Source organism: Procambarus clarkii, chromosome 65 (genome assembly GCF_040958095.1).
Source record: "Procambarus clarkii isolate CNS0578487 chromosome 65, FALCON_Pclarkii_2.0, whole genome shotgun sequence".
In the NCBI taxonomy this organism is placed as follows: Eukaryota; Metazoa; Arthropoda; class Malacostraca; order Decapoda; family Cambaridae; genus Procambarus; species Procambarus clarkii.
Genome location: NC_091214.1, coordinates 20,550,073 through 20,568,104, shown reverse-complemented (window position 1 = coordinate 20,568,104; position 18,032 = coordinate 20,550,073). Strand labels below are relative to the sequence as shown.

Genomic DNA, 18,032 nt, shown 5'->3' with positions numbered 1-18,032 from the left:
TATATATGTCGTACCTAGTAGCCAGAACTCACTTCTCAGCCTACTATGCAAGGCCCGATTTGCCTAATAAGCCAAGTTTTACTGAATTAATATATTTTCTCTAATTTTTTTCTAATGAAATGATAAAGCTACCCATTTCATTATGTATGAGGTCAATTTTTTTTTATTGAAGTTAAAGTTAACGTAGATATATGACCGAACCTAACCAACCCTACCTAACCTAACCTAACCTATCTTTATAGGTTAGGTTAGGTTAGGTAGCCAAAAACGTTAGGTTAGGTAGGTTAGGTTGTCGAAAAAACATTAATTCATGAAAACTAGGCTTATTAGGCAAATCGGGCCTTGCATAGTAGGCTGAGAAGTGAGTTCTGGCTACTAGGTACGACATATATATATATATATATATATATATATATATATATATATATATATATATATATATATATATATATATATATATATATATATATATATATATATATATATATATATATATATATATATATATATATATATATATATATATATATATATATAATATATATATATAATATATATATATAATATATATATATAATATATATATATAATATATATATATAATATATATATATAATATATATATATAATATATATATATAATATCTATCTATCTATATCTTGTATTTTTGCTAATAAGATGAACAGCATTTATTGAGTACCAGGTAAATATTATGTAAAAATGGATTATATATTACTAATACTGTGTTTGTAATTCCTTTTTTATGCTTTTGGCAGAGTTTCTTGTAACCTTTCTATTGATTGTGTCAAAGGTTTTAAGTCTATTTATTTTTCCAGGAACAGCAACCCACAGTAAATAAATGTAATAATGAAAGACCAAAATCTAGACGACGCAGTGGAGCATCTCGAAATCCCTCGGGTGAGACTCTATCAAATGGAACCTCGGTTACTGCTACAAACAATAAGGCCAGTCCTGGTTCTGGAGCTCATCTTCCTACTGCCACCACTATAGCCACCACAATCACCACCACCACCACCACTACAACCACCAATGGCAACTGTGATAGCTTGACCTCTGAGCTTCCCAATGGTGCTCATAACAACATCACTAGCATCAACACAAATAGTGTGCATGGTATTGCATCCATTAAGCAAGAACAGCAACTAGATTTTCTCGACTCTCTCACTGATGATAAGATCCTCGATGCCAAATCTAATGTCGATGGGAAGAATGGAAACTTTAGTAGTAGTAATAGTGTAATAACAAATGTGGGACATTCTCATCAGCCAATCAGAAGAAATTGTAGCATTAGTAATATTGTTAATAGTTTTGTATCAGAAGTAAAGAAACCATTGGGTAGTAAAGTACCAATTCCAAAAACAAATCCCTCAAAGAAGACGTTCCTCATCATGCCTTCCACAGCTCCCAAAACTACATCCCCTAAAGCCCGTTTTAAAGCCATCCAGCCTAAGATGACAGAGAGTAATCAAGGGTCAATTACAGGGGGTTCACAGTGGGCAGATGTTCTCAGTGGAGTGACAGAGGACCTCTCCCAGTCTAGGTCAGAAACTTTATTAACCAATAGCTTTGGAGGTTCAACCATAGTTGAGTCGGCACCCCAGCATCATGGACAGAAGGAATCACAGCAGCAAGGATTAAATAATAATAACTGTACAAATAATCAGGAGGCAGAAGATGAACTCATGCAATATTTTCACAAGAATGCAGTGGACTTGGATGATGTGCAGAAGTCCAGTCAGTTGTCAGAGCTGCGTAAATTGTTGCAGAGAAACCTGCCAGGGGGTCAAGCTCAGGGTGGTGTTGGGGGGAGTGCAAGGTCTCTTGTGAATGATTCAGATATGTTAGATCAAGATGTATCTATATCTGGAGGAATGAGGCGGAGAGTAAGTTTTCAGCCTTCAATTGATGGAGGAGAAGCATTAAACCCATTGATGGGTGGTCAAACTGTAGGTTCAGTCCCACCCAGCCCAAATACTCGTAGGACACAGTTTAATTTTACTCCAATAAGTAGTAACCTTGACCAAGCACAGGGTATGTCACAGTGCTCTAGTGCTAATGCTAGCCCTTTCATGTCTCCTCGTAATACCCCATTGCCTAGATCACGACATAATTCTGGCCAAACTAGCTCAACCTATGTGACACCCCGCAGTACACCGTTTACTCCAGATCAGCCTAATTACCCAGTTGCTTCAGAATGCAATACTCCATTTATGTCTCCAATTACAACACCACTATTTCCAAGATCACGCCATAACTCGAGCCAGAATCTGCGTACCCCATACACTCCTACTTGCCGCTCTCGTCACTCTTCGGGTGCTCCAGCATTTAGACATGCTCCATATACTTCGGATGATATGTCAAGCCGTCGTGGAGGAAAGTTTCGCTCTAGACACTCTTCTGGAAGTGTTCCACCATCACCCTCTTCTGCTCCTTTGTCTCCCCTGGTGCAGGATGGTTCAGTACATCAGCAGCATGATTCTATGAGCTTACAGCTTCCATCAGCCTCCATGCTGCACCACATGCTCAAAAATAAGCAACCTGTCGGGAGCGGAATTAATGACTTGCGTCGTCGCCATATGTCTGCTGGGCCCACTATTCACTACCAGCCTCAACCCCCAGCATTCCCAGCTGATCCATTGGCCCAAGAAATATCTAGTGTAATGACCAACTCTCAGCCAGGACCCAGCGGTGCACCTTCAGGAAATTCAAACCGACCCCAGTCAGTTCCACTCTTGCAGATGCTCAACATGCCATCGTGCAATCCAGAAACTTTTCCAAAATCACAGCCAAACACCCCTCTTGTCAACCAACAATTCTCATTTTCTGACTGCTGTGTGTCTCAGCCTTCATCTTATGCCCCAACTCCAGTTCCCAGTGAATACAATGACTTTACAGAGAGCTATAATTTGGAAATTGATCCTATGTTAGATGTAAATTTACAAAATGATGGTGGTGTTACAGTTGGACTTGACAGTATGGAGTCTTTAGCTTTACCAGAAAATCATTCTGCGGATCTTTCCACTCTGTCTGATCCCATGCAGGTTCCTCCAAATATTAATCCATTTTCAATTAATTACCAAACTGACAATGGAGGCATGAGAACCATGGATGAGCAGATATCTAGGCACGAGCCTACTCTCGGTGGGGGTAATTGCTGCATGGACAACCTGAGAGGCCAGCAAGGAGATGGTGGTGGTGCTCAAGGGCCACTCATCAGCCCGGCCTCCATGCTGACTTTGAATGCACTCAATCGGTCAGGTCTGTCTCTGGAGAATGTGAGTGGTGGTGGACTGGAGGAAGACTTCCAGCCCACTCTTGGCGACCTGGGTGACCAGGAGGTGTTCAACTCTCTGGTGCTGGATGTTAACAAAGACTGACATCAGCCTGCCACATGGGCAAAGTATCTGACTTAATATTTTAGCTCAGTTGGCCAACTATTAATCAGTATGGTTTTACCCAACAGTACATTCACAGTGTACTCATATTTAGTCGATGTGGCACATTGAAACATACTCAAACACTTATGCATACACTCTTATACCTGGAACTTAGCCTCACAAAACTTTGTACCTGTAACATAAACAAGGGCATACAGGATTCTCCAGATTAGGCCCGAATTTAATGAAGACAATATTGTGTGTTTCATCACAATGGCATTTTGGCTTAAATTTTTGCTTATATCTAGAAAATCCGGGTATTGGTGAGGCTATAATATAAATTTATCGGCATACACATTGACATTGGTTAATTTTTTTTAATATTGGGCAACCTAGTAGATTGTCTGAGTCATCACTCAGGCAAGTGATCTCAAAAAAATTGAATTTATCTTGCATATATTGGAACTCGCCACAAGGTGAATAACAAAATTATTTAATTTAATCTTGGTCATGTAGAGATGTATTAGTAGTTGGGCAACGGTAGAGGTTATCAGTGAAAGACATGTGGCAGGAGGCAGTGAAGTTGACGACAACACTGAACAGCTTGTTCAGTGTATCCATCTAAAAGTGATTTAAGTGGAGAAAACATTGGAATTGATGATAATATTTATTACAAAGATTTCATGGCATTTGCCAACAAATATGTTTTAGTGTTTAGGATTTTATTAAACCGAAAATATTGAGCCACTTACGAGTGCATAAGACATAGTGGCTGCGGCTGTAAGTGGACTTGAACTTGTGAATTGCATGAACTTTATTTTTTTGATTAAGGAGTGATCAGCTTGAAAACAATTTTTTTTAATCAATTGGCTCATCACAAATCATATAGTAAATTCAATTACAGTGTGTATATATTTCTTCGATGCCCTCTTCCTTGTGGGATCCCACATCCTTGAGTCATGGCCACTTATAAGAGTCTTATTCAGACAACTGAAATGCCTTCAGGGGGCTAAAGTCTAGGGGCATCTGAAACATTTAGTTAAGAATTCTACATGATGGATTGACTTACGAAAGTGATCATGTGCCATTTACCAAGACAAAAGAATGAAGAGTGTCTTCAAGAGCACAATAAGTGAGACAACAGAAAGGAAGGTTTATGAAAAGATAACAAAGGCACAAGAGTGGGGACAATATAGAAAAATCGATGAATGTATGGGAAGGACAACTTGGAGCACAGAAAATTCCGTCAATTGGCAAGTGACGCTGCAGTGCGACTACTGCATCCACAAGTGAATCTGGGGCCAGATTCACGAAAGCACTTACGCAAACACCTACGAACCTGTACATCTTTTCTCAATCTTTGGCGGTTTTGTTTACAATTATTAAACAGTTAATGAGCTCTGAAGCACCAGGAGGCTGTTTATAACAATAACAACAGTTGAATGGGAAGTTTTCATGCTTGTAAACTGTTTAATAAATGTAACCAAAGCCGTCAAAGATTGAGGAAAGATGTACACGTTCGTAAGTGTTTGTGTAAGTTCTTTCGTGAATCTGGCCCCTGGCCAACTGCCCTCCTACCATAAGCTGAACTTTACAAATTGATGACTGAACCACACATCAGAAAATTAAGAAATGATGATGTTTAGGTCCATCCTGAACCATTATCAAGTGAGGTAATGGAAAGAGAGTGGAAAAGAGAAATGTATTAGGCAAGAAAGCGAGATGCAAGGTGAGGAGCAAGTAAGAGAAAGAAAAAGATAAGAACAATATGAATGGTAAGAATAGGATGAAAAGTAAGAATAAGATGAAAGGAAAGTATAAGATTTGAAAGGTGAGAGTTTGAGGAAGCTGCGAACAAGATGAAAGATCTTAATAAGAAGAGAGGCAAGAATAAAATGAAGGTAAGAAACAGAAAAAAGGGTAAGAATAATAGGAAAGGGAACAAATAAGACTCATATAAAGGAAAAGTAAGAAGTAAGGAAAAAAAGAAAGACAAATAGGAAAAGGTATAAATAAGAAAAACAGGAAGGAAAATAAATAAACTAAATAAAAGATGCTAGATGACAAATAATAAAGAGAAGAAAGAAACCTAGTAACACAAGAGACAGAAAGGAAAGAGAGACTAGAGGAGGCAAAACTCAAGTCAGATCATGTTCGTTAAGATGTTTGGAGCGTTGTGTGTACTCTGAAAGTGTGTACTCTGTGTGTACTGTGAAAGTGTGTACTCTGAAAGTGTGTACTCTGAAAGTGTGTACTCTGAAAGGGAAGATTCAACAGCAGCAAAGCCTGGACCAAGCTGCATGTTGTGTATCGGAGCCGATTCAACAAGACGGCGTCTGTAAAGAGCAGAGGCAGGGAAGGTTATTTTAGAAGACGGCCAATCTTTAGGTTGATTTAGAGTCCCTAACGTGACAGAAGAGAGAATCATTTGTTTGCTTTCTTCTCTCGTGTTAGGGACGTGAATCATCCTATAGATTGGTCATCTTGTGAAATAATCTTTCCTGCCTCTACTCTTCACAGACGCTGTCTTGTTGAATCAGCTCGGATATACAGCATACCCAACATGAACCTTAGTCCTGGCTCAGTTGCTCTTGACTCTTCTCTTTCACAGTACATAGTCGAATGCTCCAATTATCTTAACAAACATGATCTGACGTGAGTTTTGCCGCCTCTAGGCTCTTTCTTTTCTGTCTCTCATGTTACAGTACTAGGTTTCTTCCTTTTCTTCATTATTTGGCCTCTTGTAGTTTTTCTTTATTTATCACTTATTTATTTTTCCTTTTTTCTTTCTTCTACCTTTTTTCCTTCTTACCTTGACTTTACATGATTTTCTTATTCTTTCTCTTTTCTGTTATTCTTACCCATTTTTGTTTATTTTCATTTTATTTGCACCTTCCTCTTATTCTGACCTTGTTACTCTTACCTTTGAAATCTTTTTCTTTTCTTTCATCTTATTCGTACTTCTTCATCCTATTCTTACCATTCTTATTCATACCTATCATTTTACTCTTCTTTCTTTCTCTTACTTGCTCTTCAGCTTGCATCTCACTTCCTTGCCTTGTATACAAATATATATATATATATATGCCTTGTCTCTTCCACACTCTACGGGCTCACCATAGCCCGTGCTACTGGAACTTATTGTTCTGAGTAGCGAATCTTAAATAACAACAACAATCTTCCACTCTCTTTACATTACCTAACTTAATAATGGTTCAGGGCGGAACGAAACATTGTCATTTCTTCATTTTCTGATGTGAGATTTGGTCATCACTTTTAGAAATTATTTTGTATTAATAAATGTGACATTTTTATTGATCTTGATAAAAATGAATTACAAGCACAATATACAGAGTCCTTTGTATAAAAAAAAAATCTGAAATACTAAAAATTTAAAACTGAGTGTAATTTGTAAATATAACGCTTATTTGACAACATTGATGGTTGAGCTTGCTTATGTATTGAAGCCTGTTTGGGGTCAGTAGTGGAGGTGTTGCTCAAAAGAGAACAGTTGTCTGCCTTTTCATCTAAACTTGAAAAATGGTTTTTGGGTAAACCATCTGTCCACACAATTCATATTGGACACCATAACATCCTGCCACGTGCAAACGATGAGTCGCCTTAAAGTGGCCAACAATATGACCAAACCACACACCAGAAAATGGAAATGACGACGTTTCGGTCCATCCTGGACCATTATCAAATCGATTCACGACAATTGAAACATCGTCGTCTCTTCATCTTCTGGTGTGTGATTTGATCATCACATCTTGCCAAGTGTTGTCGGTGGCCTTCACGATGATATAGTCCGTTAATGTTGGCCTGGTAAACATACCAAGACCCCATTGATCCATAGGTTGCAACAGAATTGTATGTGAAACAATGTATAATGTGGCAATGTATATATATACAGTATATATATATATAGCAAGGACTCTGTATATACCGTACAGTATGTATTTTATTTCATCTCGAATACCTGCATTTTAGATATTTCATCCAGTCATTTTTATTAAAAAAAATCTTAATTTTAAATAATCATTTTGTTATTTTACAACAATTTAATGTTACATGTATACAGTACTTTTAATTATATTCTATTGGGAAATTACATAAAAATTGTAAATTGATAAATATATTAGTTATTGAATTTATGAAAAATAGTGTATCTAGTATGGACTGTTGACATGTACTGATGGGTCATGTATGTGGTGTTGGATTGTTGACAAAGTACAGGGGAGGGGGTAGGTGGGGTCACATATGTGGTATTGGATTAACCATGATTCATATGTAAGTGCAAGTCTTTGGTTGACAGATGCAGAGCTCATTATAAAAATGCATAGCATTATATAAATTATAAAGCTCATAAACATATTTTAGAAGAAAGGTAGAATGATAAAAAGAGGAGTAAGAAAATTTAAAATAAGGGGGAATGAAAGATCAGGTAAACTAATTGGTATTGGTCGGCATGTTGGAGTCTTTGTTCGTTTTAGGCGAATTTGTTAAAAAATTTTTAGCTATTTATAAAAAATTGCCTTTTTTAGATACAATTTAATATTATTCTAATGTAATGGTAGTAAACTTTTTATGAAGAGATATATAATTTAATATATCAATATATTACATGAGATTTGTGTTGGATGTGGACTGGAGCAATAGCTTGAGGGAGATTAGGGTCTCTTAAGAGGAAGTCTTGTCTCCCACTGACGACTTCTTACTTTTGTATGTTAGCGTTCTTGGGCCACGCTGATAAGCAGCAGCACTTGGTCGTGGGTCTGCCCAACACACACATGCTCAGGTGTTGCCTGTCCAGTGTTCTCTTGTCGCAATTGTAATTAGGGTTTCACGTCGTCATATTTTAACACCTAATTTGTATATTTGCTGAGAAATTTTAACATATTAAACATTCTCATTTTGAAGTACTGTACAAGTAAATTGGATGCATTTCACTTGTAAGAAGTCAAATGCTTTGTGCAGAATTTTCAGCAAATCTTAAATGATTGGAAAGGATTCGGTATATGCCATTGTGCTGTGGAGGTAAAAATTCGACCAATAACCATAAACAGAAAGAGCTTTATGTGTTATCCATTTAGTCCTCGGATATTACCCTGCTTCTGTATTTGAGCACTTCAGACTTTATATTTTATTTTATATATATTTTTGTTTTATAGTCTCATTTTGCAGTATCTAGCAGCTAAAGAGAAGCAGATTAAACTTGTATTTTGAGACATGGAACATATTCTTTTCTGCCGAACCTTTTCCCATTACTTCCTCAAGGCAGCAGGAATGCAGACAGTTGTGTACCCTGTAAATATGTATTATTATTATATGTAATATAAGTAGTTTTCACTTGTGGATGTTTGCAGATTATTGCAGGTAGATTTAAGACATTGAGTGTTTAGTTTTTCACCGTCATGACAAAGCATTGACATTAGTTATTACGTACACAACAACATTGGATGTAGAGCACCTTCGGTCACCCGAGGTGGGTGCAAGTCAACAACACATAGGTTTAAGAAAGCCTGCAGGAATGATGGTGTGCTAGAAATGACTATGCTCAACAATATCATTATATTTACTAGATTTTTATTGTAAATTATAAGGAGTTCTTAACACTCCATTTTGTATCTGTGATAATGAAAAAAATCTGACAAAAAGTTTAATATTGTAAAAGTTTACAACAAAAACATTAATTTGTAGTTTTAACGTCTTGAGTTTCTGCAAAGGTTATTTTAGTAGGTATAACTATATATTTTTACCCCACCAACTTACTTCAATACCATATATAATTATTTTGTGATCTCGACCATTTGTCAGGGAGTAGTAAGTGGGTGTCAGCTCAGATGTGCAACACTGCAAACACTGCATGTGTGTTTCAAGTGAGGATGTGCAGGGGTGGCCACTGCAAGCAACTCCTGTTTGAGTACAAGAAAAGTAAGTGGGTGACTGGTGTTCGGACCAGCTGTATAAGGAGCAGTAAAGGGTCAGCTCTTGCGTTAAACTAGGTTCATTGATGTTTTAGCTGACGGGCATTAGTGTTCCAAAAGTAGGAATGGTGTCTACCTGGTTATCCTTCTTAAGGATACCTGAAATTGGGTATGGTTAATTGATGTTAGGGGTTGTACAGAGCTGAGAGATGCACCTTCAGTTTACTGCATGATAGCATCTCGGTGGTGAAGTATGTTAATTATCCGGCATGGTGCATATTCATTATTCAAGTCTATTTTTTTTTTTTTAATGTTCTATTAGTTTAAAGAAAAGATTATTAATCTTTTCTTCAGTCTTGGTGACACCTATATACAAGTACAATGTAGTATTATAAAGTTAATCAAGATTGTCATCCACTAAAGATAGGTAACAGCCCATGGAATGAATTGTACCTTGTGGCAACAACGAACCAAAGACGTAGTAAACGTGGAGCTGCTAACCTGTACTCAGGCTTGCTCATTTTTTTTTTTTTTTTTCCAAATTAGTTAAATGATAATTGCTTTGGTTGCCAATTTGCTCATCTTAGATATTAGTTTTGAGCCAAGTTTTTCTCACTATGGAAAATTATTTTATTAGTTTCATTTGGCTAAGTTCCTTACTCTTGAAGTACTTAAAGGATTTATAAGTTTTCTAATGCCAGAATACAAACTGATGTGTATGTTTACATTAACAATGTTTGGTTGTGCTTTTTGTGCTGTCGCATGAATGAATCCTGGTGCAGTATGGCAATGACAAAGACTTTTATTTGATAGAAAATATGGTGTGTGAATGTTTTAAACTATTGCCATAATTCCTTTATCCCTTTTTCTGTTGATGAAACTTTGGCACCCTCCTCATTGCCGAGTTTTAACATCTGTAAAACATTATCAGTAACTGATAATGTGCAGGATAGTACAAGAGCTTTTGTGTGTGTGTGTGTGTGTGTTTGTATTTACCAATATTTCTCATCACACATGCTACCCCTGTTAGTAAACTGTTCTTGTTCCTTAGACTACACAATTTTATTATATCGGAACATATTTTTCATCTTTATATTTAAGATAAAAATAATCCTGGTTGGCATATAGCTGTTAGTTATCAAGTTCAGTTTAATATCATGTAATTTTTAGTTAATGATATACTAGATGTCAGGAATCACTTTGCACCGACGCTGATGTTTTCTCGCAGAACCAACCAAAATACAGGATATTGAGGAAGGACATTACCTATAAACTGTAAAGGAACCATAGATTAACAAATACACATTTGAAGAACAACTCTCATTTTATTCCCTTTAATTGGCTTCTTTTGTCAAGATGTAGTGAATGATGATGTATACAGTTCAAAAGGGGTTCATATAGGGGGAAGGCAGGCTATATCAAAATTAATTTTGATTCCTCATTATCACTAGACATACTTTGTGAAAGAATTAAATTGATTTTGCTTACATATTATACATTTTGTAATGTGTATTCTACTTGTGGCTACAACTGGCTTGGTGCCTTCTTTTGATAATTACATATTTTGTACTTCAGTTTACTAACACTCGGCCAGTTGTATTAGTTACTCGAGCATTTATAAATAACGGTACATTATATAAAATAATTTAATTCTGTAGTTTTTTATTTAATAAATTTATATGAATGGGAATAATTTGAGAAATTTGACCTACTGGGTCATACAGCACTATAAATACACTATATATGATCCATATTAATGGAGCAGAAGTTAAGTTTTACATGAAACAATTATTTCAACACCTCTGAAACTTTTAAGTATGGCATTTGCTTTTGAGTACAGTGTTCGTCCGTCGTATTTGTAAGACTTTACACGCACCAGGCAGGAATTACTGAATTGCAGTATAATGGACTCTCCAAAATCCTTATCATATCATACTAAACCTGAACCTGATATGCAAATAATTCATATTTTCTAATACCAAATTCTCTGGATTTTTCTGCATCAAATAATACACATTTTTGCATATTTAAGCAAATATTGTATAGACAGATTTTGCTTGCATATAAATAATATACACGACTGTATAAAAAGGGAAATAATAATTCAACATACTATTTTGTAGTACAGGCTCTTGGTAATCCAGAGGCAGCAAAATGCGGTTATTTTAGTACCGTGTTATGGCATCAGTTAAACTTCGGCAGTCACCCTAGACTGGCGTTGAAACTCTCAGTGGCCATGGTTTATGTCATTCTTTCGGCAATAGAGTGTAACTGTGCCACCAACAGCTTGCCCAGGTTACAATGCTGCATAAATCAATGCTAAGTAACATCATCCAAATTCTTACACAGTACAGTACTTAAAATATTTCGGTTTTTGTTGTCACTATTACTGTACTCAAACTCCATAATTTGCTTCATTATTAGAAACAGTACGAATACCTTACCCCCTTTACCAACCATTTCCCATCCCAACCACACTGTTTTTTCTAATACCCAGGAATTGACTATTATCTATGGTGTGGAAGTTCATCTAACATCTATACAGTATAAATAATAGTAAAAATTCTTGAGTGACGAGAAATCAGACCATGCTTACATGCAAGGAAAATACGATAGCCATGCATGCCTGCATAATAGGTCTTTGGACACAATAGAAAACACAATGACCAGACTCTTATACAGTTCAATGAATAGAATAAAATAAGAAAAACAAACCTTTTTAATTACTATTAATCCTCTCCATGTGGTCATTGTCATTTGTCGAGAACGCCAATGGGCGCCAATGAAGCAAGAACTGAGGACATTTGGATTGCCAGATTCGTAAACCTCATCCTGTAGACATTCATATTCCAACACGCTAAGCAGACCATGAGAATGAGGGAAGGGGATGTTCCCTAAAGGAATTTCCTGTCTTATTTCTTCCTTCATGGTCTGACATTGTTGTGTGAGTACTCGCCTAGTAAACAGGTGTGGTACTCACGTGTGTGTGGTGGGGGGGGGGGTGTACTCGCCTATTTGTGCTTGTGGGGGTGAAGCTTGGCTCTTTGGTCCTGCCTTTCAACTATCAATCAACTGGTAGAAATCAATCAACTGTGTATGTGTGTGTTTTTTTTTTTTTTTTTTGTGAGTGTGCCCAGGCAAGGTGACAATTTGACGACTCCCACGTTTTGAGGATTAAAATGGTAAGAACAGGAAAATGTTATAAAAACTGCAATCTGCTGGAAATTACTTATGCAACGATCCAGATTTCACTAAATTCTGATTTTTCTCCGACAAATACAAAATTCAGTGGCGATTTGGTTGGCTGATTTTGACTTTGAGAAATCTGCTATATGGAGGTTAGGATTTTGGATGGAGCACTGTACAATAAAATTTAATTTGATAATTTGCAAGGTAGAGCTCTCATTTGCTGATATTAATTACAGTATTGTGAATTATCTTCTATACCTACTATTGTGATCAACTGCTCTCGCAATAATTTTCTTTGGGCTGGAATTTTGAGTTCCACCAAGAAAGCAACGTTACCTGCTCCAACGCACGCACATTTGATGGTAACAAGTTTTTCTTTAGCAGTGTATTTATGAACACCCTTGACACAGATTTCCCAACACAGCCTACCTGAACACTCACTGTTTGCAAAGTAATGCCCATGAGATGACACCTGTTAAAAAATCCCTACTTTTATAAATAAATGTTTAAATTTTAGTTTGGTTTTTGCTATTAGAAGATGAATGACTGTCTATTTTGATATTGTTTCTGGGGATTTAGCTTTGAAGCTTTTTTGGTGAAGTTTTAAAGTGAAAATTCTGTATTTTGCAAATATGACCCCAGCTAATCTAACTGCTGCCAAACTGAGATTGTAAGTCGTGTTCATTTTTTGCCAGTTGCAAGAAGGGTCAAATAATTTGCATCGACTTGTCAAGATTATTTTATTTTTATTTTTAACTTCTTCAGTCTTGTGTGTTCAAATAAGCCATAACACCGTAGACACCACTATAGTAAACGCATCTGAATAAGATTTCATGAGAATTTTTTAGTGAGAAAATCCACCGGAGCCGTGTTGAGGATTCGAACCTATGCACTGGGTATTCCCAGACGCACGCTATGGGAGTATCTTGATTATCCCACTCATTATCGTGATATTGATATATCACGATAATGCAATTTCTCTGTGTATAGAATTTTCTAGTGTTATGGTACAGTATAATAATGGCACATGTACTAAGGGCTAACACATTACCTTCCAATGGCTTGAGTTTTATTTTAATTTCTTCATTTGACTGAGACCCTGCACTGTACAGTGACAGTTAAACATGGTGTTATATTTTGTTGTTAATAGAGTAAATGTTTTACACTTACTGTAAGATACTGTTTGTCATTTTTGCTTTCATAAATCCATGAGCTTACTTGTATATGATGCTGTAGTTCCGTGGCAAGAGAGAGAGAGAGAGAGAGATAGGGTCTGCCATCTTTCAGTTAAACCATTCTTTACATTTCTTAGTATAGTGAGGAAACTTGTTTGTTTCTTAAGAGGAAGAAGCTAGTTTCTTAGTAATTGTGAAAGCATCTGATGCTGATTTTTATATTCTTGTAAAGACCAGATGATATCTCCCATCAAATGTGAAAGGCAGATGATCATGTCTCCGACTTTGAAAGGTAGATGATGCTGTATCTCATCAAATGTGAAAGGCAAATACTGTAATGCCATTCATCGACTGTGAAAGATGGATAATGGTTTCTCATCAACTGTGAAAGGCAGATGATAATTTCTCATCAACTGTGAAAGACAGATGATGATTTCTCATCAACTGTAAAAGGTAGATGATGATGATGGGTTCTCATCAACAAAGAAGGGTAGATGATGCTGTTTGCCATCAACTGTGATAAAACAGATTCTAATGTTTCTCATCGACTGTGAAAATTCAGTCTGTGATGAATGGCATTCTGAATGATAACTAGGAATTATTTATTATGTGGCATATGGAGGTAAATAGTCTTCCAGGCTTGGCACCTTCTGTTGATAATTACTTACTTGCCCTCCTCTTATGTTCCTTGGTTAGACCTGCAATTGCAGACGTTTCCATCACATTAGATACAGGAGCAGTTGTAGTGGTTCACTCTCACTAATGTGAGGTGTAACTGTCAATGTTCTTTGATAGAGTGTGACTGGTCTTCCTTCAGTATGGAATGGTGTATGGTGAATGGTGGTGTATGGTGTTAGTATGGTATTAATTCCACGGGGAAAAAAAGACTACAGTATATCTTTTAAGTATGATCGGTTCAATAGGGGATGTTGTCTAGAAAAGTGAGATAGACGAAGAGTGTGTGAATGAGAGAGAGAAAGAGGAAGGAGTGTATGAATGAGAGAGAGGAAGAGGAAGGAGAGCGTAAATGAGAGAGAGGAAGAGGAAGGAGTATGTGAATGAGAGAGAGGAAGAGGAAGGAGTGTATGAATGAGAGAGAGGAAGAGGAAGGAGTGTATGAATGAGGAAGAGGAAGGAGAGTGTAAATGAGAGGGAGAAAAGGAAAAGAAGGGGGAAAGAGTAGAGGAGAGTGTGACTTAGATATATGGGAGAGTGTAAGAAAAGAACCAGATGAAGCGAGTGCTGCTCCTGTACTCGCCTAGTACTCCTCCTGTTCCTTTAAGATCAAGGTGGTTGCTGTCAACCTGTGATTGTTTCATATGAAACTTCTATATTTAAAAGAATATTAAAGTTCTATATTTAGTTCTATTATGATTCTATATTTAGAATCTATTATGTTCTATATTTAAAAGAATCTTAAAGAACTTTGATATTGCTTCTTCATTCAACAGTGTTAGTTAAATCATGAATATCATCCATGCATTGTTAAAATTAATTTTTTTTTGTTTTTTTTTGGGTACAAGTAAAATAAGAGCCCAATTGACCTGAAGTTGTGTATAAAGGCCAATGTGTACTACTTGTGTTATAGTGATTTCTTTTATCCCGTCTCTGCCACGGACTTGGTCTGTTGTTGAAATTATATACAATATATGTATATAATCAAGACCAGCATCTATTTTATTTTGGCTTCTGTATTATATGGCTAAGTTTATTTAAGCACAAAGGAGACAAGATGCCTGTGGCTTATTTACAAGGCCTCCTGTGGAGATCTGCATGAAAGATGTAGACATCAGACTACAGTATCTGTATTAGTTGTATTCTCAATACTGCAGCAATATTTTATTATGTTTGGTATTGCAAAACATTGTATCCATTCAGTAGTATTTACAAGAGGTTACACATGGATAGTGACGGTATTCCTTGTGGATTACCTCCTGAGTGTTTCTCTTCTCTGAAGCCTATTTATCATCTAGGTTGAGGCCTGAACCCCCAAGGTCTGTTAAAGCTAATCAGAAGTAGATGGATACATTTATGTATGTATGGATAGCAGCAAGGGGCAAAGCCACCTTTAATTAGTACAAAATAATTTCATTACCTTTTTATTTTCACTTCTAAATCCAGCTGCAATGAGACTTTTTTTTTTTGTATCTCATTTGCAGTGCAGCCAAGTACTAGCCCTTAATTTTAGGGACCACGTGCTAAATAATTAATCTTGCATATTTTTTTAAACTGGCATTCTAATTAATGATGTATAGCTGTAATGCTTGATTCACATTAGTTTAAATTTTTATATATTTATAAAACAAAAGTTTGTCATTTTAATGGAAAATATCCATTAGTACTACTAACTTTAAAAGTTTAAAAATCTAAATGATGAAGGCTGACCATGCTTCCAACCACTTGAAGGATTTAATATTCAAATGTGCATGTGTATTTACAATAAACTTAGTTTTTACATGCACGCTACCTTTCCAGAAGTTTAATATTCAATGCTTAAGATCACTGCCTTTTAATTCTAGGTATTATTACCTCACCTCGGGAATGAGAAGTTGACTAGTCAGGTGTCCAGATGGGCAAGTGACTAACTGCATAGATAGGAGTTTTTGTGTATAATGAAATGACTCCATCCTAATATTTTTTGTGTAGCACATTAGTAAGTAACATGCTGTATAGCCATCCTGGTCTAGTGCTTTCTTTTGACAATTACTTGAATTACAGTAGTAATTAAAACATAATTTATCAAGTGATGGCCAGTCCTCTGACTAAACTAGGTCTGAAGCAGATGTACCAAGTTCTCCAAGAGCCTATAAACACCCATTCATCCCTGGTGCAATGAAGCAGTTGGTAGATCACAACTTGTGCACTGCTCCTTTCACAACATACCAATGTCATTCATGAAGTTTACCACGAGGATTTCATTAAAATTAAACTGTGGGTTTTAAACCAGCCTTATGTTTTGCTAGCAATGCTATAAAGTATAGTATATCTAAAAGGTCAACCATATGCTGGATTTTGCTAATATTGTACTTGTAACCAGAGAAATATGAGAGAAAACCACTACTCTTGCATAGTACTTTTGATATATGGAGTTTGTGCCATGACAGTATATTTTGAGTACCGTCACTAAAAATACAAAAAGAAATTGTAACCAACATAAAGTGTCCAATTCAAAGCTATTGAAATTTATGTGAAAGTGTGAAAGCTGTAATGTTCCAGCCCATGTATGCAACTGCTCAATGACTACCTATTAAAGTCAGTGGATAGTGATGCCACAATTTTCAGTAACTAATGTACTGCCAGAAGGTTTAGTGTTACTGCAATTTTTTTTTTTTTTTTTTTTTTTTACAATTATTTATGTTATATACCAGAATATCCTTACAAATGAGAGGATATTGGTGTAACTTGGTAAAGCAGGTACTGTGCCAGATGTTAGTTACTTAGCATCTGATGTACTTGGCTGTAGCAAACTTACCTACAAACTATTGCTAAGCAAGCATTATCTGTATATCTTAATTCTTTAAATACAACAAAGAATTTGCCACAATAATGGTGTATTATTTCCCTTGTACTGTACATTTTATATACAGTGTATATATATTATATATGCATATATATATATATATATATATATATATTTATATATATATATATATATATATATTTATATATATATATATATATATATATAATATGTCGTACCTAGTAGCCAGAACACACTTCTCAGCCTACTATGCAAGGCCCGATTTGCCTAATAAGCCAAGTTTTCATGAAATATATTTTCTCGAATTTTTTTCTTATGAAATGATAAAGCTACCCATTTCATTATGTATGAGGTTAATTTTTTGTATTGGAGTTAAAATTAACGTAGATATATGACCGAACCTAACCAACCCTACCTAACCTAACCTATCTTTATAGGTTAGGTTAGGTAGCCGAAAAAGTTAGGTTAGGTTAGGAAGTCGAAAAACAATTAATTCATGAAAACTTGGCTTATTAGGCAAATCGGGCCTTGTATAGTAGGCCGAGAAGTGCGTTCTGGCTACTAGGTACGACATACATTATATATATATATATATATATATATATATATATATATATATATATATATATATATATATATATATATATATATATATATATATATATATAATATATATATATAAATATAATATGGAAGTTAATCAAAAGCTGTATAAGCCATGTGTAAGCATAAGACTAAAACGTCATTTTGGTGGAATACAATACTATACTATATCTTCAAGGAAGAAACTGACATAACTGAATATTGTAATCAAATAAATATTCGATATTTACTTTGTGTACAGTATTTTGTTTTAAGAAA

The 18,032-nt window shown here is 35.7% G+C and overlaps 1 protein-coding gene across 3 annotated transcripts in view; it reads left to right on the top strand.

Moving 5' to 3' along the window:
* LOC123771080 (mucin-4) overlaps positions 1-10,643 on the top strand; it is an 83,769-nt gene extending 73,126 nt beyond the window's left edge. For all 3 annotated transcript variants that reach the window (XM_045763397.2, XM_069309574.1, XM_069309575.1), the window contains one exon: positions 838-10,643. In XM_045763397.2, the coding sequence (XP_045619353.2) occupies positions 838-3,399 (2,562 nt within the window). In that variant the 3' untranslated portion in view covers positions 3,400-10,643. The remainder of the gene's footprint in view (positions 1-837) is intronic.
* The last annotated feature ends 7,389 nt before the right edge of the window (positions 10,644-18,032 follow it).